This window comes from Myotis yumanensis, unplaced genomic scaffold (assembly GCF_028538775.1).
Source record: "Myotis yumanensis isolate MYYU_CA2020_CCGP unplaced genomic scaffold, mMyoYum1.0.hap1 SCAF_18, whole genome shotgun sequence".
Taxonomy (NCBI): domain Eukaryota; kingdom Metazoa; phylum Chordata; class Mammalia; order Chiroptera; family Vespertilionidae; genus Myotis; species Myotis yumanensis.
The window spans coordinates 14,079,363-14,102,369 of NW_027223769.1; the positions used below are offsets into that span (position 1 = coordinate 14,079,363).

Sequence of the window (23,007 nt, forward strand, 5' to 3'; positions counted from 1 at the left end):
TTGGTGCATAGGTCAATACTCAACCACTGAGCCACACCAGCCAGCGAGAGTGGGCACTGTAAGTGGGGTCCTTCTGCTCAAGGGCCTGGCCATAGCAGCCGTGATGTATCGGAACATTCCACGGTCCAAGAGCACCTCCTTTGTGTCCAGACCGGCACCTGCTGGGTGGGCATCCCTGTGAGCCTGGCACTGCTCCCCAAGCATGTGCCCCCAGTTTTCTCATTTCACCCTCAGTAAAGCTGGACGACACGTAGGTACTTTCACAGACAGGGAGACTGAGGCATAGGGGAGCTCTCACTGGCTCAAGGTCACATGGCCTGTCTGGAGGGACTTGGTTCAGCAGATGGCAGGGAGGGGTGGTGGAGTCCCTGGTTCCTAAGCACGTTCTCTGCCGTCAGTCACAGGTGGCACTGCCTAGGACACAGCGCGTGGTTCTCAGGGGCATCCTCAGACTTGCACCCTGCGCATCACCTGGGAATGAGACATGCAGATTCTTGGGACCCACCCTGTCCTACTGAGTCCGAGGCGCTGGGGGTTGTTAACAAAACCTAGGGGGATTCTGGCGCCTACTAAAGTTTGAGAACCGCTGGTAAAGTGAGTCAGGGGTCAGAGATGTCTGAGTTCAAATCCCCTTCTGCCCTGACTAATTGCAACCTTGTGCAACTCACTTCACGTGCCCAAGCCTCAGTTTCCCCATCTGTAAAATGGAGTGATGAATGGGAACATCTCCAGGGCCAGGTTTCAAGAAATACCTGAGATGAGCACTAAAACCGATGTCCAATGGACAGGATTTGCTGTCCATCCAGCCATTGGCACCTTCCCTGTCTGGAGACAGCTCCTCCAGGTGTGTGGAGACCTCCGCAGGGAAAGTTAGACTGCAGGAGGGGTTTCTCTGTGGGGCGGGGAGTGGTCTCTGGGGCCCCCTGGAGGGTGCCACCTCCAGCCCCAGCGAACTCCGGCATCACCCTGTGGCTCCTGAGACAGTTCTAGCCGACTGGCCTTCTGGGCAGCTTGGGGCCGGGTGAGAAAAGGCCAGGAGGTGAAATAGACTTTTTTTTTTTAACCAGACTTTTAGATTCATAGAAAAATTGTGAAGGCGGTACAGAGCTCCCATATACCCCCAGCCACTTCGTGCTGTAGTTGACATCCTATCAGACGTTGGTATGGTGCACGCATTACAGTGACTGAATTGATACAGGCACATTATTTTAAAGTCCATACTCTGTTCAGATGTCCTTATTTTTCATCTAGTACCCTTGTCCTGGCCCAGAATCCCACCCGACGTCTCCTTGTCCTGTCTCCTTCGGCTCCTCTGGGCTGTGACGGTTCACCGTCCCTGTGACATTTTTTTGTATCTGTGACATCCGTTTTGAGGACAGCTGCTCAGGTGTTTGGTAGGATGCCCCACAGTTGGGACTGGGCTGATGTTGGTGGATTTTCACAGTCTCTCCTGCTGAGTGTGTGATGATGGTGATGGTGAGGACCAAGGAGGGCACGTACAGCTCCCACACCCTGGCCTCCGGGGCACAGGCGTTCCTCCCATCCCCCTTCCTGGGGCTCAGAGCCTCTCCTCCACTCGGCCTGTGACCTAGGTGTGGGGGGCAGTTGTGGGCTGGCAATTACGATGCCTGTTTTTCTGATTGGTGTTGGAGGTCCAAGACTAGTCCCAGGTCACAGCGAAAAATGAGTCACGCGATATGCCCCATTCCAGTGCGAACACTTGGTTCCGGCTGTCCCACCGCTGTGATCCAGAGTTGGTCGAGGTTGTCCATGGCACAAACATTGATTGCAATACCTACTGTGTGCAGCCCAGGGCCGGGCCAGGACTTCAGGGATGAGCAGGGCAGCCGTGGTTTCTGATCCCGAGGAACCAGGGGAGTTGTGGGGGTGAACTGCCGCCTGAGTACGGACTGCTGCATGCTCGGACGGAGACCAGCCTGGCCCACCCTGGTAGGGATGGCGTCACTGAGGAAGAGCCGGGAAGCAGACAGCCTTCCAGGCAGCAGGAAATGCCCGGGCTAAGGCCGGGAGCAGCAGCAGCCGATGGGGTGAGCGGGGGGAATTGGGGATTTTACACTAATAGGGATGAGGAGCTCTAAGAAAAGAGAGGGGATAAATGGCAGTTACTTGGCTAATACATTTTGAGTAGTTTTCAGAATGAGTGGGAGCTTGATATGGATGAAGGGAAGTCGCAAGGTAGAAAATGGCTAAGGTCAATGTCTTAATATACTGAGCTTCAGTGTTCCCATCTGTGAAACGACTGCGGCTTCCTGTCGCAGTCAGGAATGGGGCATATCGCGTGGGGGAGGTCCCTGACCTCGTTGTCGGCAGCGAGCGCCACTGGCAGGGGTCTGTTCTGCCCACCCTACACCCGCTGGAATAGAGCCTGACACACAGCAGGCGCTCCTTCCTCCTGGGATCAGAGCCCAGACCAGAGCTGTATCCCGGTGTGACTTCTCATTTGTTTGGCAAACAGTTGAGCACCTACTGCATGCCAGGCACTGTACCAGGCCCAGGGACACGGCAGTGAACATCACAGAGCTCCGTGGGAGAGACAGAAATGAATGTGTGAACACGCAACCCAGATCGGTAGATTTTGTGACGAGAGTTGTGAAGGGAATTAAACAGAGTTGTGCAATAGAGGAGCATGCGATGGGCAAGGTCCTCTCTGTCATGGAGCCAGCTACACGATGCAGGGAACAGTGTGCCAGGCAGAGGGAACAGCATCCCAGGCAGAGGGCATAGCAGATGCATAGGCCCTGAGACAGGAACAAGCTTGGTGAGCTGATGAGCATTGCGGAGGCAGGAATAGGGGTTGAGCAGGAGGAGCTGGGGTCACTGGGCAGGCAGGGCTGTGGGGCCTGAGGTGTGGTATCAAGAATTTTTTTTAAAGTAACAGGAAGCGCTACAATCATTCCAGACCAGGGGTCTCGACCTCTGGGGCACATCAGGGTCACGTGGCAGGCTCTCACACAGGCGCAGGCCTGGCCCACTCTCCAGGGTAGGGCTTGGTTGGGGTGGGTGGGTCCTGAGCACCCATGTGTTTATGAAGCTTTATGTAGTCCAAGGTGCAGACTGACTGCCCAAGGTACCAAGGGGCACATTAGCTTGGCTGAGAACCCAGGAATGCAGACTCCAATCCAGGGCTTTTTGTGGAACCTTCTGAACAGATCTCTGCCCAGGAGATCTCTGTCTGGGAGACCCCCAGCCTGCCTTCTCAGAGAAGGAGTGGAAAATCCAAACCTGTTCTAAATGCTGAAGCAGGTGGCACTTAATTTTGCCCTGCCCTGCCCTGCCCTGCCCTGGAGAGAGCAGCCTGGGCTCACAGCAGGGACTGAGCCCCCTGTCTTCTTAAGCTTAACCCCCGGCACCTTCCGTCCTCCCTAAGGCGGGAGGGAGGGCCTCCAGTGTGGAAGTCAGTGTCACAGCAGGCAGGAGGAGACAGTCCTAGCACAGCCCTGAGTGCTCAGGCCACAGCTCCCCCTTGCTCACCCAGTTCCGCAGGGCCGCGAACCACAGCCACCCTGCTCGCCCCCAAAGCCTACACCTGGCCCGGTCAGCGTACAGTAGGGACACAGTCAATGCTTGCGAAATGAACACTCTCTTGGAGACCCCGGACCTGGCTGGGGCAGCCGTGCCGTCACTCAGCCCGGGAGGGAGTCCAGTGCTCACCAGCAGGTTCACTCCTGTCTTCCCATGTGGAGAGTTGTTCATCATCCCCAGCATACAGATGAGGAAACTGAGGCATCAGGCGATAAAACTCCCTGCCCAACGTGGCCGAGATATGGCCCGGAGGGCATCAGGAATGTGATTGGGCACCCGGACGTGTGCCCCACCCCCACTTCTACCTCTTCTTGCCGGGCAGGTTCCTCAGAGCCTCGCATGGACCAGGTGCTCTGGGAGTATCTGCAATGAATAAAGGATGAAGAGCAAGCCTTCGGGGAGGGGAGGGCTGTGCTAGCCACTGATCACCTGCTGGAGTGCAGCTGGCCAGGAGGCTGAGCAGCCTGGTCCCCAGGAATTGCCCTTCCCCCTCCTGGGGGCATGGTTTCCAAGGAAACTTCCGAGGCCAGGGTGGGGTACAGATGCCGGGCAGGGCTGCAGACGTGCCTCTGGGCCAAGGCAGTGCTGCGCCCATGTCCACCTCTGACCTTCCCTCCTCCCCATCGTTTCGCTTTGTGCTCTGCAGGCCTCACGGAGCCTGCACAGGCCAGTGCGAAGCTCGGGGACTCTGGTCCGGCAAGTCCAAGTCTCATGTGACTTGGCTGAGGCTCTTCAGCTCCCTGAGCCAGAGCTGTTTGTTTTTAACTATAAAATGGGCACCGGGGCAGGGCTCTTGTTGGAATGGAAGGGGGCATGTCGGGAGCTGGGAACGGCGCCTGGGATGTGGTGGGCACAGAAATCACCACTAGGCCATTGTTATTGCTAAGGTGTACCCATACTCTTTCTGCCCTTTCGAAATGTCTTTAAAGCAATACTGAGCGACCCAAGCAATAGTGAGCGAGCCTGGTACCCACCTTGAGAGGTCACTAACTTGTCCAGGAGTCCAGCACACCAAGGATAACTGTCCTTGGCCTATTCCAGGTGGCAGGACAGACCCGTGGCCTGGGAATGCCCATGGCATCACGCCTGCCGTGGACCGTGGGAAGCCAGGCTGGCTGAGGGTGAGTGGGCTTCCGAGCAGCTCGGCCTCCACAGTCCCACGGGTGCCCTGGAGCTGGTGTGGCCCTTCAGAGTTGTCCCAGATCGAGGGAGACAGGCCTTTGACCTGCTCATCTGCTGGTCATGGGGGAGGGGCTGCACCCAGAGAGAACATAACCGGGGGCAGGGCTGAGACTAGGGAGAGAGGAGTGAGGCACCTGTCTGGCCCTGAGGACCTGGCCCGGGACTCTCCTTGTCGAATTGCCCCTGTTTCAGATAAATAGCAGTAACCACGTCCTAATGACATGGCCCCACCAAGCCCTTGCTATTGGCCCAGCTGCCGAAGACCCCTTCCACTTAATACCATGAGTCCTTCTGAGAGCCTTGCAGGTTGCAATTCTAGGGTGAAAGTTGGAATCTTTAGTTCAGCAAGGGGCCAACCGTGTGTTGCCGTCTCTAACGTAGCCCCTTTGCAGTCGAGGAAACAGGCTCAGAGGGGGTAAGAAACTCACTCAGCTGGCGAAGGGCAGTCTGGGGATGCCACTCCTCAGGCTCGGGCCATCCCGTAGTCCCAGCCGCGCAGGCGTGCAGTGGGGCCACGCGGGGACGGGACGGAGGGAACAGCAGCTCTTGGACATCTGCTGTGGCTGCTATGACTTGTTTCTCCCCCAACTGGTAGAGTTGCCAGATATAGGAGGCAAAAATACATAAAACAGGGTGCCTAGTTGCATTTGAATTTCAGATAAACAAGGAATAATTATCTAGTGTAAGTATGTCCCAAATGTTGCATAGGACATACTTTTTAGTACACTTAAAAAAAGTGTGTCCCCACCCCCAGGGGACACTTCAGAGTGTCCGGAGACATTTTTTGTTGTCACAATTGAAAGGTGCTATAGCACCCGGAAGCCAGAGATGCTTCTAAACACCCTACTATGCACAGGACGGCCCACCGCAAAGACTGATCTAGTCCAAACATCCACCCTAAGGAGCCCTGGATTGCCCACATCAAGCATTTACCACAGGCCAGCGGCTCTCACAGTGACCTTGTGTCGATTGTAGAGATGAGTAGACTGAGGGCAGGAGGAGGGGCTGCTTGCCCAGACCACCAAACTGTGGCTGAGACCCTGGAGCAGCCCCAAGGGGGCTGGCACTAGGAGGAGGAGGAAGAACCCTCTGCTGGAACTGGGAAGGGCTGGCCGGAGGGAGGGGCTGCAGAGTCCCTGCTTGGGGCAGGCAGGTGGGTGTGGGACAGGGACAGTCAGAGAGGTGAACACCCCCCTCCCCCACCTTGCTGTGCTGGAGCCTCTCTGTGGCTCCTCCTCCCAGGTTCTCTCTCCAGCAGCTCATCCCTGACGCAAGCCAGAGCTTTTTCCTTAATTAAAAAGAGATTTAAAACATCCACTGCCATCTCCATTGGGCCGGCTGCCTCCACAAGGTAAAACGGCCACACTGCCCTGGTCTCATCCATAATAATGCAAAGCTTTCCCTTTAATTGGAATTAAAAAAAAAAAGATTAAGTGCATCTGAAACCCTCAGAGGCATTTGTCGGTTTGTTTTTTGAAAGATCTGCATTAAATCCAGATGCCTGGTCATCTCTGAGGAATTAGTGCTGGCCCAGCACTCCGTGTCTCTGCCCCAGGGCCTTTGTGCATGCTGTGGCCGACTTGAGTGCCCTCTCCTCCAGCTTTCCTGCTGCTCTGGGATTGGCCCCCTCTGGGATGCCTTTTCTGATTCCCATGTCTCTCCCCATCCTGATGCTCCCTTCCATCATCTTGCTCCTCCTATCACTGACCCAGCTCTGGGAGGTGTTTATTTGCTTGCTGGCCCCAGGGAGGCCAGGCTCAGCATCAAACCTCACATGACTGACCCTGGGCAAAGTCCCTGACTTCTCTGTGCCTCATTGTGCCCATCTGGAAGATGGGCTTCTCACACTGTCAGCCTTGTTGGGAGGAACACTAATGAATTTCCATGAGGTCTTTACACAGCCCCTGGCCTCTGGTGAGTGCCATCCTTACTCAGTGGTGTGGGCCTGTCCCAACAGCTGCCTGGGTCACTGGGAACACTCCCTATTTTTTCCAGCTGACCCTGCATTCTTTGGGGTCCCCTGGGGCCTGGAGGCATAGAAAGGAAGTGTGGGGAAGGAGGAGAAAAACATCAGTGGAGATTATTTTGTTCTCTGCTGTGTCCCCGGCACCTGGAACAATGCTTAGCAAATAGTAGGTGTGCAATAAGTGCCTATTGACTGAGCCCCTCTCTTGGGCCCAGCTCTGGGCTGGGCTTTATGCCTGTGCTGCAGGCAAGGGAGCAGGAGAACTGAGTTTTTCTTCCTTCTGGAGTCTGTGGCCATTCCAACCCAATAAGGAAAACTCCAGCTGTTCAACTGAAAGGGTGGGACAAGGTCCCTGACCCAACCCAGGTGGGGGTGGCACCCAGGAGGTGGTCAGTATTGGCTGAATCCCGGAATAAGTGCCACATAAGGTTGGAATCTTGTGCTACTAATAACAGCTTATGTTTATCAAGCGTGTGTTGCTGCGGCCAGCTCTGCTTGTCTCACCTGCAAAACGCACATAATGATGGCACCCTACTTGGCCTTCCACTGCATTCTGGGTCTGGCAGGCCTACTGTGTGTGAAATGGTGTCTTGGGGAAGAGTGGACCCCATCCTAGGAACAAGGTCTTAGGCAGGGAGGGTCTTAGAGCTGGCACCAGAGCTCCAGCCTGAGCATCATTTTTAAATGAACCAGCAGAGGGCGACCTTGAGCCGTGATGGCTGTGGAAGAGCAGCACCTGCTCTTGGCTCCACCACCACTAGCCTATGGGTGGTGGTGGCCTGGGGATTGCTGAGAGGAGGCATAGGGAACGGTGCCCTGTCCCTAGGGCCCTGGGGCATCCTGAACTAGGCCTGTGTGGCTCAGGGCTTCTGAAGGCTGAGCAGTGTTAGCTGATACCAGAGGGCGAGGTGGGCACTCGGGCCTGGAGCCACCTGGCCTCCATTTGTTTGGGGCCTCCCTTGGTTTTCTCATCATGTCCATTCTCTAAGCCTTGGTTTTCTCACCTGGAGAATGGCCACGGTTCTAGTTTCCACCCCGAGGGAGTGTATGAAAATTGATACAATAGTGAAAATGGTGGGCTCAGCCCAGAGCCTGGCACAGGGGTGCTGCAGAGGGGCGGCTGGTCTCAGCAGGAGGCAGCAACAGTCCTCACATCCCCCCAGGATCCCTCAGGCCCTGGTCTGCTGGCTCCTGTTGGTCATTTCTCCCACACTTGGCAGCCCCACTCCCCACACTAGGTATTGTATTCCTACAAGAATAGTGTAACTCCAATTTAAACCTGAGGAAACTGTGGCTCATAGAGTAAAGCCACCAGTTCCCAGTCACCCTAGCTTGGGGGCTCCCCATCCGGCTATGAGACTCTCCTGGGAGCTTTTAAAAGTCCTGACAGTAAGCAGTGACACCAGGCGCCTGGGGTGTGGTCCCACATCACTGTTTTTAAACTTCCCAGGTGATTGCTTTGGGCAGCCAACAGGAAAAGGGCAGAGCCGGGTTGCAGAGGAGGTCAGTCGAACCTCAGTTACAGCACCTCCTGGTTTCACCCGCGGGAAGGCGGCTCCAGGGCGAGTTTGGCAGTCTGGCTCGCTCTGTCTCCAGGCCCAAGACCAGCAGGGCCCAATCAAGGCCTATTGAGGGCTTCCTGCAGAAGCTTCCATCACACCCTGAGATCTTTGAATGCATCTGGGTGCTGGGTCCCCCTCCCTGCCTCTTCCTTCCTTGGATTCCCGTGCCCTGGAACCCCAGCCCAGCCCTTCCCCTCAGGAAATGGGCTCTTAATGGCCAGAGGCCGGCAGGTAATTAAGAAATAACAATTCTGGATTTAGCACAAATGAGCGCCTAGTCCGGGGCAGGGTTGGCATTTGTTGTTAATCCCAAAGTCGGCTTTATCTCTTGAGAGTTTTCCCCTCCTGCTCAGCCACCTCTGCTTGGAGATTAGGCAGCCTGGGGATTTGAGAGGACCTGGAGTCCCTCCCTCCTCCCACTTCCCTCCTCCCTCCCTCCTTCCTCTCTCCCTCTAGCATCTCTCCAGGGCCCACGGAGTGACCTGATGCTTCCTGATTAAGAATGTGGCTTTGTCACCAAGCTCCCGGAACATGTTAAAATGCAAATGGGGGGCCCTGGGAGGAGTGTGGCTTTTCTCTATTAGCATTTTATTTTAAGAACTTCGGAATATTCACCGAAGAAGGGGCCTTAGAGACTGAGCAGGAGGCTCCCTTCTGCCACAGATAACAGTAATCAGAGCTTCCTTTTGTTGTGGGCGCTCCCTGAGACGCTCTTCATGGATGATTACAGAGAAGCTAACAGGGATTGAGCACCCCCGGGGCCCACCTGCTGGGCAGGGGCTTTATGTGAATTCATTCCTTGCATGTGCCCACTGCCCTTCAGAGGCTGGTACTGTCACTACCCACCAGCAGCCAGGTTTGGAATTTTGTTTTTGTTTTTGGCATTTAAGAGCCTCAGGTTTTTGAGGTTCTATTATTGCTTATTAGGACACCATGCAGGTCCCTGATCCAAAGTCCGCTGGAATGCTAGAGAGCTGGATTGGCAAACCACAGAAATCAGGCCTGCTGTCCTTTTTTGTAAATAAAGTTTTATTGGAACACAGCCACACCCATTCATGTACATTCATTTACATGCTGTCTGTGGCTGCTTTCCAGATACAATGGCAAAGTGGAGTAATTGTAACAGAGACTGCATAGCCCCCAAAGTAAAAAATATTTACTGTCCAGCCCTTTTCATAAATTTTTCCAGCTCCTTTATATATAACTGTGGTTATGAGAAGAATCAGACAGACTTGGGTTTGGGTTCAGATCCTGGCTTTGCCACACACTTTTCAACTCTGTAAGCTTTTACTCTCTCTGGTCCTCAGTCTCCACATCTGTGAGATGGGGCTGCTTGCACTTCCCACCTCTCAGGGTAGCCATGAAGGCGCTGGGTTCTGTGTCCGACATGCGGCAATGCTCTGTAAACGCCGACTGTTACCAGTGATACTGGGAGGGCCTCCTCCACGTGACTTCCTTTTATTTTACATTCTGGGCTTCTGGGTAAGATTGCAGGAAGAGTGGCTCTGTTGCTTGAAAGGAGGTTCGAAAACCACTGCTTTAGATCAAGTTGGCAGAGGCCTTGGTGGGTGCTCTTGAGGGGCTCACAGAACTAAACAGCCTGGTAGATTCAGGGGGCCACAGGGGCTCCCCAAGAAGGAAACAGGATTGGGGTTCCCAGGACAGGCAGGCTGTGCTAACTGCATCCATTATCTATCGCTGTGTAACAAATTACCCCCGAGGTTCGTGGCTTAAACATTATCTCAGTTTCTGTGGGTTGGGGATTCAGGAATGGCTTTGCTAGGAGGTTCAGGCTCAGGGTCTCTTGTGAGGCAACCAACACTCAAGCTGTTGTCTGGCCTCAGCCTCATCTGAGGGCTTGACTGGGCTAGAGAACCGACTTCCGAGGTGGCTCCTTCACACAGCTGTTGTCTGGAGGCCTCAGCTCCTCACCACATGGGCGTCTTCACAGGCTTCTTGCTTGTCCTCAAACGTGGCAGCTGGCTTCCCCCAGGAGAAGAACCGGGAGGAAGTTGTAATATCTTTTATGACCTCCCCTGGGAAGTCCCCCCTTCCCTTCAGGTCTTATTGTATTCATTAGAATTCATCCTAAGTCTGTCCCACACTAAAGGGAGTGGCCTCAGACTCCACCTCTCAGGGACATACCTGAGAACCACCACACTGACCCTATAGGCGTCACTCAGGCGCACTGTCCCAGTGGTGCTGGCGCTGGCCTGAGAAGCAGTAGGAATAATAATCATCCTGTTGCTCAGCTCCTGCTGTTGGCTAGGGGCCCAAATACGTGAGCTAATATCGTCCCAGTCTCGGCCTGATTGGGGAAAAACAAAGTGGCAGAGCTTTGAAATAAGGATTTTAACACCCAATGTGGTAGTGCCTGGAGTGTGTGTGTGTGTGTGTGTGTGTGTGTGTGTTTCAACGTAAATTTAAAGCACTTCTACTGCTCTGTCCCAGTTACTATACCAGATTCAAGTGAGACAGTGCTACCTTCCAGATGCTCACAGGAAAGGGAGACAGAATTAAGAACTAATCATTCTAATACAGTTTGATCAGTGCTGGAAGATTGACGAATGAATGAGTGTAGCTGGACAAAGGAGGGAGGGATCAGATTGCTGGGGCATGTTCCCCAAAGAAGAGCCTATTGTGATGGGTTTTGAGGGATGAGTAGGAGCTCGTTACCATAGTAAAGGAAGAAGAGCTTTCCAGGCAGGGGGATCAGCCCATACAAGGGCATGAAGGGGCTGGAAAAGCCAGTGTATTTGGGAAACAATGAGCAGTTTGGAGAGGGTGGGCCGGCGGCAGGGAATGAGGCTGCATGTTGTTTGGGCCAGATTGTGAAAGCTCAAAACTGGGCTGACTTTTAATTTATGATCAACATTTATGATCAACAGTGTATTTTATGACTCATGCTTCTGTGAGATGTTAACAGACTCTAAGGTTATTTAACATTTAAGTTCAGGAAGCCCAGGGTTTAGCACAATTAAAGCAGCTCCTTTATTGCAGGACTTCGCACAACCTTTAATTCTCTCCAAGGGAGGGAGAGAGTAGATGGGATTCAGTCAACATTCAAATACGTGGGATGCCCAGGCTCATTTGATCACAAGCCCCCTTCCCGAGAGAGCCTCAGGAGGCCTGTGTTCCAGGGAACACACTTTGGAAATGCTGCTTGTAGATATTGGCAAGAGCGAGCGAGTGTTCTGAGTCGGTATGTGGTATAATCAGATTCGCAGTTTCTGGCTGCTGTTTGGAGGGTAGACTGAAGAGGCAGAAGCCAGGAGGTGGAAGGACTAGTTAGGTGCGTAGGAGGGAGAAGGAAGGGTGTCGGAGATATGGAGGGGTGGCATCGGCAGGCTTGCAGGTTGATTAATTAGCTGGGGGTTGGAGGTGAGGAGGAAAGGAAGGACTTGTGGCCCACGCTCTGGTTTCTGGTAGATGGGATGCTATTGACTCGGCGGGAAGAGTGGAGGAAGGTATTTGGTGCGTGAGTGGAACGGGTGCTTCTGGGTCAGGTGGAGGTCTCTAACTGAGCTTGGCCAAATTACCTGTACAGTGGGGCCTTGATTTACGAGTGTCCCAACTAACGAGTTTTTCGAGATACGAGCCGTCTCTCAGCCAATTTTTTGCTTTGAGTTTCGAGCTAAAATTCGGGTTAGGAGCCAGCTTCAGATACCCCACCGTTAGTTGGCGCAGCGAACGTCACAGTGAACGCCACAACATCAGCCCAGCATCACGTGTCTCACTCATTCACAATTGATTTGACATACGAGTAATTTGAGTTAGAGCTCCGTCACGGAACGAATTAAACTCGTAAGTCAAGGCCCCACTGTACTTAATTTATGGCTGAGGTGGGACAAGGAATGTAACACCTTAGAAGAAATGGACAAGTTCTTAAAAAGCACAACTTTACCAAAATTGACACCAGTTGGAAACAGAAAAGCTAAGGAGCCCCATGTCTATTAAATTTGTGCCCAACCAGCGTGGCTCAGTGGTTGAGCTTTGACCTATGAACCAGGAGGTCACGGTTCAATTCCCTGTCAGGGCACCTGCCCAGGTTGTGGGCTCAATCCCCAGTGTGGGGCAGGCAGGAGGTGGCCGATCAATGATCCTCTCTCATCATTGATGTTTCTCTCTCTCTCCCCCTTCCTCTCTGAAATCAATAAAAGTATATTTTAAGAAAGAAAAGAAACTAAATTTGTAATCAAAAGTCTTTGCACAAAGGAAATTCCAAGCCCAGACAGTTTCACTGGTGAGTTCAACCTAACACGTGAGGAAGAAACAACACCGATCTTACACAGGCTCCTGTAGAAAATCATTCATGGGAGAGGCGACTTCACGCATGGCTTCCACTCAGGCCTGGCTCCAGTTCAAGCTCTGTTGCTTTCGTCCGTTCAGAGTCATGTTTTGAGTACTTGCTATGTGTCAGACACATTCTAGGCATGGAAGTTATGTTCGGGAGCAAAGCAGGTAAAACTCACTGTCCTCTCCGTGTTACGCAAGGTCGCCGGGTGTGTCATTTAACTGTCCTGAGCCTCAGTGTCCTCATCTGTGAAGTGGGGACAGCAATGCCCTCTTTCCTGAGAGTTGTCAGGACTCACAGTGACAGTGAGGGGAGGGAGGCAGGCAGGCAGCCGGCGGTGGGCAGTTCCCCAGCGGCCACTGATGCTTGTCTCTCTGTCGTGTGTGTGTGTGTGTGTGTTCCACGGCCTGCCCGCTCAGGCTTTAAAATGTGTGTCAGCAGCAGCAGCAGCCACGATGAGGCCCCCGTCCTGAACGACAAGCACCTGGATGTGCCCAACATCATCATCACGCCCCCGACCCCCACAGGCATGATGCTGCCAAGGGACTCCAGGAGGACAGGTGAGGCCACCCTGCCCCGCTGCCAGGTTGGGTGTGTGTGTCGGGGCGGGGGGGGGAGGTCGGGCTGGGGACAGCTCAAGGGCCCCCTTCTGTGCTCTGGGTCTGAGTTCATGTCCCCACCTCCCTGGGTTTATTAAAAATTTACCCTTGGATCTCCACCGTGGGCCCCTCACCGTGGCTCAGCCTCAGCGAGAGGTGGCATGTTAAGTAATTAGCTAGACAATCCCTCCCGGCAGCTGAGCGAGTGATGGATGGGGCTGGGCAGGCTCGCCAAGGTAATTGATGGATGCGCCTTCCCCTGCTAGCCAGGCGACCGGCGCTCCATCTTGCTGGCTGCAGAGCTTCAGCTGGACAGGACAGGCTTGGAAATATGCCCACGCCGGGCTGGGGCTGATCTCTGGGCCTTCCGGATGTAGCTCACTGCAGGGAGGGGAGGGAAGATGGAATTGTTCCCAGAGAGAGGGTGAGCGGGAGAGGCTGCCACTGGTGTCCCCAAGTGCCCCTCTGTAGATACTGTTGGGGCTGGTGAGACAGAGTGTTCACTTATTCATTAAACAGATTTATTGAGCCAGACCTGTGCTAGGTTCTGAGGTTGCTGTTGTAAATAATAATAATAATAATAATAAATAATAACAAATAATAAGTAATGATTCTGATAGCAGTAATTGAGTCCTAATAGTAAGTCTGAATTAGGTCTAGTTTGCATTCTCATTTTATGGATGGGTAGACTGAGGTTCAGAGAGGTGGAGACACTTGTCATACAGCTGGTAAGTGGCAGAGTTGGATTCAGACCCAGGCCGTGTGATATGGAACTCATCCTGGGGACCCCTAGTCTAGACGCCCTCCCAGTGGCTAGCGTCATTCAGCCCACCCGCCACCGAGGCGAGTCCTGCCTGGCCTTTACGGGGGACACAGGCTGACAAGGCTAATGTGGATCTCATGGAAGTCTGGTGGGGGGATTTAGGCACACTTTTCTAAATGTGTAGAGTTTGGATCTCAGCTTGCCCAGCAGGGCAAGTGACTAGAGAACGAGGTTGGACTCTGGACCAGGCCTGTGCTGTTACCAGGGCTGGGCCATGCTCAGGAAGGATAGAAATGTGTCACATTTCTATGTCACCTTCCCAAGTGACAGGCACCGGGTCTAAGTGCTTTTCACAAATCTTATTCCAACCCTAAGGACTGTGAGTACCGTCCTTCTCTCTAGTTTACCGACGAGGATGCTGAGGTCCAGAGAGGGCGAGTGACCCGCCCAAGGGCTTGCAGCGAAGCAGAAGAGCTGGGCTCCTGCTCCAGTGTCTAACCAAGAGCTCACTGCGGGCAGCGGAGGCCCAGGTCCTTGGCTCTGCCATTACACTCCCTTCCCTCTCTGAGCCTCAGTGTCCCCATCTGTTTAATGGGATCCTAACCACCTTGCCTGCTCCTGGGGCCATGCGAGTGCAGGGAAGACTCGTGGTTACTTTACAAGGTCTGTGGGGTGAGCATCTGGAGGCCCTGGACCCCAGGGGATTCCTAACACAGGGGAGAGGTTCCTTTCAAGCTTAAGCAGTTCCAGGGGCAGATTAGTGCAGAGGGACCAGCACAGGGTCCCCTCCTGTCCTGTCCGAGGCAGAGCTCAGACCTGACCCTCTGCTCTCCCCATTCAGAGAAGGGAAGCATGGGAGAAAGAGCGCAGATGTGGAGTCAGAAAACCCTGACTTTGGATCCTGGCTCTACTACTCATCAGCATGTGACTTTGAACAGGAAGCTCCTCTTCCCCAAGCCTCAGTTTCTCCATCTATGAAATGGAGACAATAATAGTGCCTCAGAGAGGCTGTAGAAGACGAGGAAGGTCAAGGGCTGATTTCTGTGGTGTGGTGTGGATATTCTCGTTAGTGATATTTAGGGCAGAAGGAAAGACCACTAGACCTGGCTGGCACTTCCTCTAGGCCTGAGGGCGCTGGGTGATGATTAGATACCTAGGGCTTCCCCAGGCAGTGAGGAATTAGAGAGAAGCCCAGCCCTGCCTGGCCACCTGCTGACGTGGAGCAGGTCTCCACTCTCTAAGCATCAAATCCCCACCTCTAGAACTGCCCAGGAGACTATATTTCCTGGGGGTGCGCAATCCCAGGAACCTTAGCCAGGGACCCTGGGAGCTCAGCATTGTGTGGGGTGAGAGAGAGGTGCGTGGGAATCCTGTGAGACCCAGCATCATCGGGATCCCCTCTCAACATCCATTGGCACCACTGCCCATATATGGGGGGACCTCAGGGAGGTGACACAAAGCAAGGAGCCCACAGGCACTGGCCCCAGATCTCCCAGGGAAAGGGGTCTGAAGGGGGTGGGGGATCCATCCACATGTTGATCCCCCTCTTGCCTCCTAGTCTGGCTGGAAGAGACGGGGTCATGTCCGGAGGATGGAGAAATAGACCCTGAAGCCTGAGAAGGAAGAACAGGTCTGGGATTTGTTGGCTCTGGCTCCGGCTCTGGTCATCCCTCGTTCCACGTGTCCCCGGTGGGGTGTAGCCACCTGGGACAGAAGTGCTGAGGAAGCCGGATGGGAGAGTGATTTCAGCACTTGACCAGGAGAAGTGTGACAAGATGAGCCAGGGGTCAGCCCTGCACGCTTGCAGAATGATGTTTCCCTGGCCCCGTTGGTGGACCGGACCTCTGATGCCTACACATTCTTGCTGACTCAAGGGCCATGGTGCCGGCCATCAGGGTTCCAGGGAGAGGCTTTCTTCTGGACACACACTCTCCCCGCACCCTGGACCATGCAGACGGTGCCCAGGAGATCAGCACACAGAAGAACTTCTTGCAAAGGAGTGGCTACATTTTTTACAAGTTGTTTTACAGATCTCAAAACAGTCCAAAAGTGATTTATAATTTTTTTTGCATTATAAATAAAGATCCTCTGTAACGAATGGTAAACCCTGCTTCTTGGTTGGGCGGAGGAGATGGAGCACACCCGGATACAGAGGTGGGTTTAAGAGAGTCTGTTGTCATGGAGGTCTGGCTGGCGATGAGCCTTTGGATGGTCTTGGGTCCCACTGAACTGCAGACCACTGTGTGGGCCTGGGCATGGCCAGGGGCATGGCGCATAAGTCACACAGACCTGGTTTGAGTCCCAGCTCCATGCCTGCCAGCTGTGGGATCTCTGTAAGACATCTCTAGGATGGGAGGCAATGATTTGTTTTGTTTTTCTAATTTATTAATTTTTTTATTGCATAATAAATGGGTGATATTGGTTACTAAAAATTGCATAAGTTTCAGGTATACAGGTCTACAAGCCATCATCTGTACATGGTACTGTGTGTTTATCAACCCAAGTCAAGTCTCCTTCCATCACCATTTATTCCCCGTTAACCCTCTTCTACCGCCCCCTCCCCCTTCTCTGGCAATCACCATACTGTTGTCAAAGGTTTTGTATTTTTTTTAAAGAACATCAAATTGTTGGTGTCCCCCTCTCCCCATAGACTGTTCTAATCATGACACCAGTGTTTCTGTTCGTTTTCTTTGGTTTCCATCCGAGCTGTGTGGCTCATCCTGGCTTTGGTTTGTCCACTGTCAGAGTTGGGTTCTCCCAGGCGCAGAGGGGGGCCATGGCTTTGGGAGCAAGGAGTCTGTCTGGCAGGTGATCCTGGGGTACACGGGTAGAGGACAGGCCAGTGCAGTTCTGGGATGCCCAAGACCACGCTCAGATTCAATAACTTGCTAGAAGGACTCAACTAAAAAAAAAAGCCCATTATAGTTGTGGTTATGGTTTATTACAGCAGAAGGATGCAGAGCAAAATCAGCAAAGGGAAGAAGCCCAACAGGTGGGGGCCAGGACAGACCAGGCAGGCATGAGCAGCCAGGAAAGTCACACGCAGACAGCACTCACTCCTCTCAGCAGCGATGGCGACACTCGCACCCTAGGTGGCGCCTGCCACGGACACTCACCTGAGTCTTGGTGTCCAGAGTTTTCACTGGGGGTTGGTCATGCAGACATGTCTGACCACCCCCGTGGTGGCCTCAGGGCTCAGGCTGATACCACATGACCCAGACCCCATCTTGTAGGTTGTAGATTGTCCAGGGAAGCAGAGACACTATCAGGCAGGGCAGTTCAAGCTTTAGAGGTCACCTCTCTAGAACCACGGGCAGAGGTCAGCTCTCTGGGCACCATTCTTTCTTCACTGCAAAGAATTGAGGCCGAGAAGGGAAGGAGCCGTAGGGGGTCTGGAGCCAGTCAACCTCACACACCTGGCCACACTGGACTGTTGAGTGCCTGGGTTGTATGGTGGGCCCCACAGTCAGGGCCGGCTCTGTGGGCCTGCGATGGGCGTGATCCGATCAGTCCCACTCTCAGAAGGACCCGCTCTCTGCCATTGCTGCCCTTAAGAAATTAAGAAATTCTTAATCCTTGTTGAACAAGGGCCCGAATGTTCATTTTGCACTGGGTCCCTGAATGATACAGGGGTCCTGCTTCCTACAGAGGCGCACACAGCTCTCGATGGGAGTGATGCCACAGGCACGTGGTAAGAAGAGCGTGTGGGTTGGGAGATGTGGCCATCTCTGGAACCACAGTCCACCACCCATTCATGCAGTTTCTGTCTCTGGAATGCCTTTGCTACCTTTTCCCAGCCCAGTCTCTTGGCAAAGCCGGGTCCATTGCCACCTGATGCTGCTCCAACTGGGCCCTGTAATTAAAGTCTTTTGTCCCCTGGTTCCCACAGCACCCCCTTCTCCTGGGGTAGGACTCCCTTCCATCCTATATAATAAAAGCCTCATATGCAAATTGTCCCCTGGGTGTGATCGGGAATTCGACTGCTCACTGTGATGTGTGCTGACCACCAGGGGGCAGCGCAGAACATGGTGGGCATTGGCAATGTGGCACTGGCAACAGGAGGCGCTGCCGCCTGATGGGCCAGAGGAGAGCTGGATCACAGCGGGATGGTGGAGCACATAAGCAGGTGGCGCCAGGCCAAGGTGGTGCAAGCGGCCCAATCACCAGCAGACACAACCACTGTCAGCGGGGGGTGGGACCGCCACCTGACTCCCAGGCGCTGAGGGAGAAAGGGCAAATAGCAATATTAAAATATTTCTTCTAGTTATTTTCCTTTCAATGTGCACGAATTTGTGCACGGGGCCACTAGTTGTTTCATAATCACTGATGTGCAAGTCATCAGAGGAAGGAAGGGGTGCCTGTCAGCTGGGGCTCAGGACCTAGGGCACCCTCACACACGACCCTTAGAAAATAAAGCTTCTACGTCAGGGACGCAGCCCCACACACCAGTTTCCAGCTCTCACACTGCAGAGGTGCTCAGGATTTTTATTTGTTTAGCCCTCCTATTGCTTGCTGTGGGCAGGCCTGTTCTAAGCACTTTATGTGTATTTAACTCATGAACCTGTGACGCCGTGTGTTCGTTTTCTTTTCGCTATGGACTAAGCAGCCCACCCCTGCTATAGACTGAGCGTGTGTGTCCCCCACAAACACGTGAAGACATGGCCAACTCTGAACCAGGAAGTGGGCCCTCACCAGACACCACATCTGCTGGTGCCTGGATCTTGGACTTCCAGCCTCCGAAACTGGAAACAGTTTCTGTTGTTTGTGAGCCACCCAGTCTGCGGTATTCTGTTATGGCCGCCCAAGGGGCTAAGGCCCCCCACCTTCCACACTCAGTGGCTTGGAACAAGCAGTGATCTCTCACTCTCCGGTCTCTGGCCGGGCCAGGGCCCTGCTGAGTGGCTGCCGGGCGTTGGGCTTTGTCAGGCTCTAGTTGGGTTCAAATCTGCTTCATGTGTCTCCTCACTTGGTGGCCAGCAGCTACCAGAGTACGTTCCCTTGGAGCATGCGCCAGGCCAGGCAAGCGCGCTCACAGCTTCTGCTCAAGACCTGTGGCCCCGTCCTCTTCCCTCTGGAACCCAGGGGGATGCTGGGCCTTGGGGCTGGGGCCGGGTGCTCACTCTAACCTGGCTCCGTCCACATCTCCCTGGGCCCTGCTCAGAGGCCTCCAGCCCCCTCAGCAACCTGCCGTGGCTAATCACCGCTTCATCCATGCTTTTAGTGCCCATGGCAACAGGAAGAAGACCAGGCGGGAGGCCAGCCTGAGGCTGACAGGACACAGGGCCTGGCTGTCTCACAGGGGCCTCTAGAATGTTGGCAGTAACGCTGGTGTTCGCAAGGCTATGCTTGAGAAGATCCACCAGGCCCACCGAAGCCACCAACCTGGGGGGTTGTTGTGTTCTACGCGAACTTGGCCCTTTAATTAAAGGTCAGGGTGCCGTCTGGGTGGGGGTGGGGGCCTCTGTGGGGCTGGTCTAGAAAGACGATTTATCTTGACCTCAAAACATGGCTCTTTGATTCTTATTTCCTGAGTCAGTTCCTCCATTTGAATACATCCTGGGGGGACGGTTACTAATGTCTGCAGCTTATTTTTCATTTATTTTTAATGCCAAAGCTGCACATACTGATTAAATCCAACAATAAAACGTTTTGTAAATGGTTCCCCCCAAAAGTGTGTGTGGGGGGGGGGGGGGGCGGGGAGTAGTGGAGCAGGGGCTGCAGTAAATGGCAACTAAAGAGGAAACGGACGGACGGATGGACGTTAGCAGCTCTGGCCGCTGACAAAGCCCATCACCCATCACCCTGGTGTGTCCCAGAGATGCTCCCAGTTTCCAGGAGGCCAGCCATGTCCGATCTGAGACGTGGGATCCGCACTATATGCTTGCAGGAGGGAAGGCTGGGAGGGGACAAAAGTGTGAAAACAGATGGAAATGTAATTTTTTAATGACAGCAGCAGATGGCAAAAAGACACAAGAGTGTGTTTGCACCATGTCGGAGCCACATGAGAGCACCCGGCTCAGCCGTGATGTGCACCATGCGGCTGGCATGATGGCTCCCCCGCCAAACCCCGGAGGCCGGTGAGCTGCAGCGAGGAGCCTGCAGGCCCTCCAGGGAGGGGCAGGTGTGCTGCCAGGCTGTGTGGGGCCACAGATAGGTGGGGAGATACCTGTGGCCACCTGGGTGGGGCCCAGCAGCATCCCGAACCTGGCTTTCGTAGACACAGGAAGGCAGTTGCAGGTCTCTGGTTTCAGACAACCCCTCCTGATGGTCCCCATGCCGCTGTCCTAGCTCAGGTCATCGCCACTGCTCACCTGGACTTCTCACAACCTCCCATCTAAGGTGAGTCTCCTGCTGCTGGACTGTTGTATTTCTGAGTGCAGAGCTACTCATGTCACTCCACCTGCAACCCAAAAGGGGCGTCCTCCCAGACACACAGGAGCCGGCCTTCGAGCACACTCTTGGCCCCTCCTTGTGTTGCCAATTTATTAACAGCAAATAAGCCAATTAAGTGGAGACTATTAAAGAACTTTAAATGAGAGGGAGAGAGGGAGAGAGAGAGAAGAGAGAGAGGTTTACAAAGCAGGCCCTAGAGAGCTGGCTACGGCATGTCTTTCTTGCTTCACTTCTCACCCCACTCAATGGGGATGATAATGCCTCCTGGGGCAGCCATGAGCAAAAGGAACCTCTCCTGCCCTGGCCGGGTAGCTCAGCTGGTTAGTGTGTCCTCCCCATATGCCAATCTTGTGGGTTCGATCCCCGGTCAGGGCACATACAAGAATCAACCAATGAATGCATAACTAAGTGGGACAACAAATTGATGCTTCTCTCTCTCTCTCTCTCTCATCAATGAAGAAAAATTAAAAAGAAAGAAACAGCTCCTGCTGAGAGTAGGAGCCACTACCTGCCATGTTGGCACAGCTGAGAACCTAATGGGCTCTAGGGGGTGATGACATTCCGAATAGGTACAGCCCAAACCCATCGGAGCCACCAAGGTCAGTCCTGCCAGAGGCCACGTTAGCACCTCCACATTAGAGACTAGACTCAGGCAGGGGCTCAAGTCAGCGGGAGCTGTGGCTCCTGGCCCCTTGGAACCCTGGGAGGGGGAGGGGGTTAGTTAGGGAGGCATTCATGTCCTGTTAGCAGAGCCCTGCTCTGAACCACACCGCTGGCATATTCCAGCTGAGGCCAGGCAAGGAGGTCACCCAGGAGGTGTTTTGCATTCTGCATTTCTCTCCGGCTGCCCACACTGTAATTCAAGCAGCTTCTTAGATGGGTGACACCACTAGCTGCAAGTCAGTGCTTTCCCTGCGGCCACTCGCTCCCCCACCACCACCACAGGAGAGAGGCTGGACTCAGTTTATCAGAGCAGTGGCTCTCGGCCCAGGCCTGAGCCCCAGTTCAGGGGTTCTGACTCCTCGGGTCCAGGGGTGGCCCAGCATCGGGTGGATGAGTCTCTTGCACAGGCAGGGCTGAGAGTCTGTGGAGCTTCTCACCCACCTCCTCGATTCTTCACTGTCATTCATCGTTTTCTGTGGGGATGCATCGGGGGCTGCTGGCCCAACGTCAAACACAGGAGGAAATGATCCTTCAGAGAACCCCGGTCCCCCATTAGTCCTATTGCAAATGCTCCATTTTCACGTGCGGCCAAGTCTACCAGCTGGAAAGAAACTGAGTATTTCATCATTGCAGGAAGACCCACTGCCTGCACATCGGAAGTCCGCGTTGCTGGCTCACTTTGGAGCCCTGTTCTGTGTGACCAAAAGTAGTTATGCAGCCAACTACCCTGAAGAGGGCAATAGGTTCACATTTTGGGGGGCGTATTAGATTTCCGGGGGAGCCTGGGAAGGCTTTTGAAAATAAACTTATTCTTGGTAAGGAAAGCTTTAGAGTTACAAAAAAGTTGCCAAGATAGTACAGCAGGTTCCCGTATACTGCCCACCCAGTGTTAATCGTATGCTGCTCTGGTACATTTGTCACAATTAGGGAACCAATTTTTATACATTATTATTAATTAAAGTCCATACTTGCTTCCCATTTCCTCAGTTTTCCCCTAATGTCTTTTTTTTTGCTCTGGGATCTCATCCAGGATCCCACATGACACTGAGTCGTCATGAATTCCTAGGCTCCTCTGGGCCGTGACAGTTTTTGACTCTCCTTGTTTTGGATGACCTTGACAGGTTTTTGTTTTTTTGAGAGAAAGAGAGGGGAAAAAAAACCATTCGATTTGTTTTTCCACATATTTATGCATCCTTTGGCTGACTCTTGTATGTGCCCTGACCCGGAATCAAACCCACAACCTTGGGGTATCAGGATGATGCTCCAACCAACTGAGCTACCCAGCCAGGGTGACCTTGACACTTTTGAGAAGTGCTTGTCAGGTGTTTTGTAGAAAATCCCTCAATTGGGATTTGTCTGATGTTTTTCTCAGGATCAGACTGCGGTTGTAGGTTTGGGAGGTAAAGTGCCCTCTTCATCCATGATATCAAGGGTGTATGCTGTGACCTTGGCTTATCACTGCTGTTGACCTTGATGACTTGGTTAAGGTCATGTTGATTAGGTTTCTTCACTGTCAAGTTACTCTGTTTTCCCCTGTTTCCATCCTGTTCTCTTTGGAAGGAAATTGCTCTGGGCAACCCACACTTTAGGAGTGGGGTGTTATGCTCCACGTTTCCCCCCCTAAATATACTTTTATTGATTTCAGAGAGGAAGAGAGAGGGAGAGAGAGAGAGATAGAAACATCAATGATGAGAAAGAACCATTGATAGGCTGCCTCCCATGCTCTCCCCACTGGTGACCAGCCCACAACCCGGGCATGTGCCCTGACCAGGAATCGAACTGTGACCTCCTGGTTCGTAGGTCAACTGAGCCACGCCGGCTGGCAATGCTCCACCTTCTTGAAGGCTGGGCATCTATATACATCATCTGGAATTTTTTGGCATGAAGGATTTGTCCCTTCACCCCATTAATTTTATCTCCAACTCTTTTTTTTTTAATATATTTTATTGATTTTTTACAGAGAGGAAGGGAGAGAGATAGAGAGTTAGAAATATCGATGAGTGAGAAACATCGATCAGCTGCCTCCTGCACATCTCCCACTG

General features: G+C 53.3%; 1 protein-coding gene across 3 annotated transcripts in view; it reads left to right on the forward strand.

Annotated features, from left to right (window-relative positions):
- CUNH16orf74 (chromosome unknown C16orf74 homolog) overlaps window positions 1-16,007 on the forward strand; it is a 30,881-nt gene extending 14,874 nt beyond the window's left edge. For all 3 annotated transcript variants that reach the window (XM_070397897.1, XM_070397896.1, XM_070397898.1), the window contains exons 3-4: window positions 12,967-13,107; window positions 15,468-16,007. In XM_070397897.1, coding sequence (XP_070253998.1) covers window positions 12,967-13,107; window positions 15,468-15,526 — 200 coding nt within the window. In that variant the 3' untranslated portion in view covers window positions 15,527-16,007. The remainder of the gene's footprint in view (window positions 1-12,966; window positions 13,108-15,467) is intronic.
- The last annotated feature ends 7,000 nt before the right edge of the window (window positions 16,008-23,007 follow it).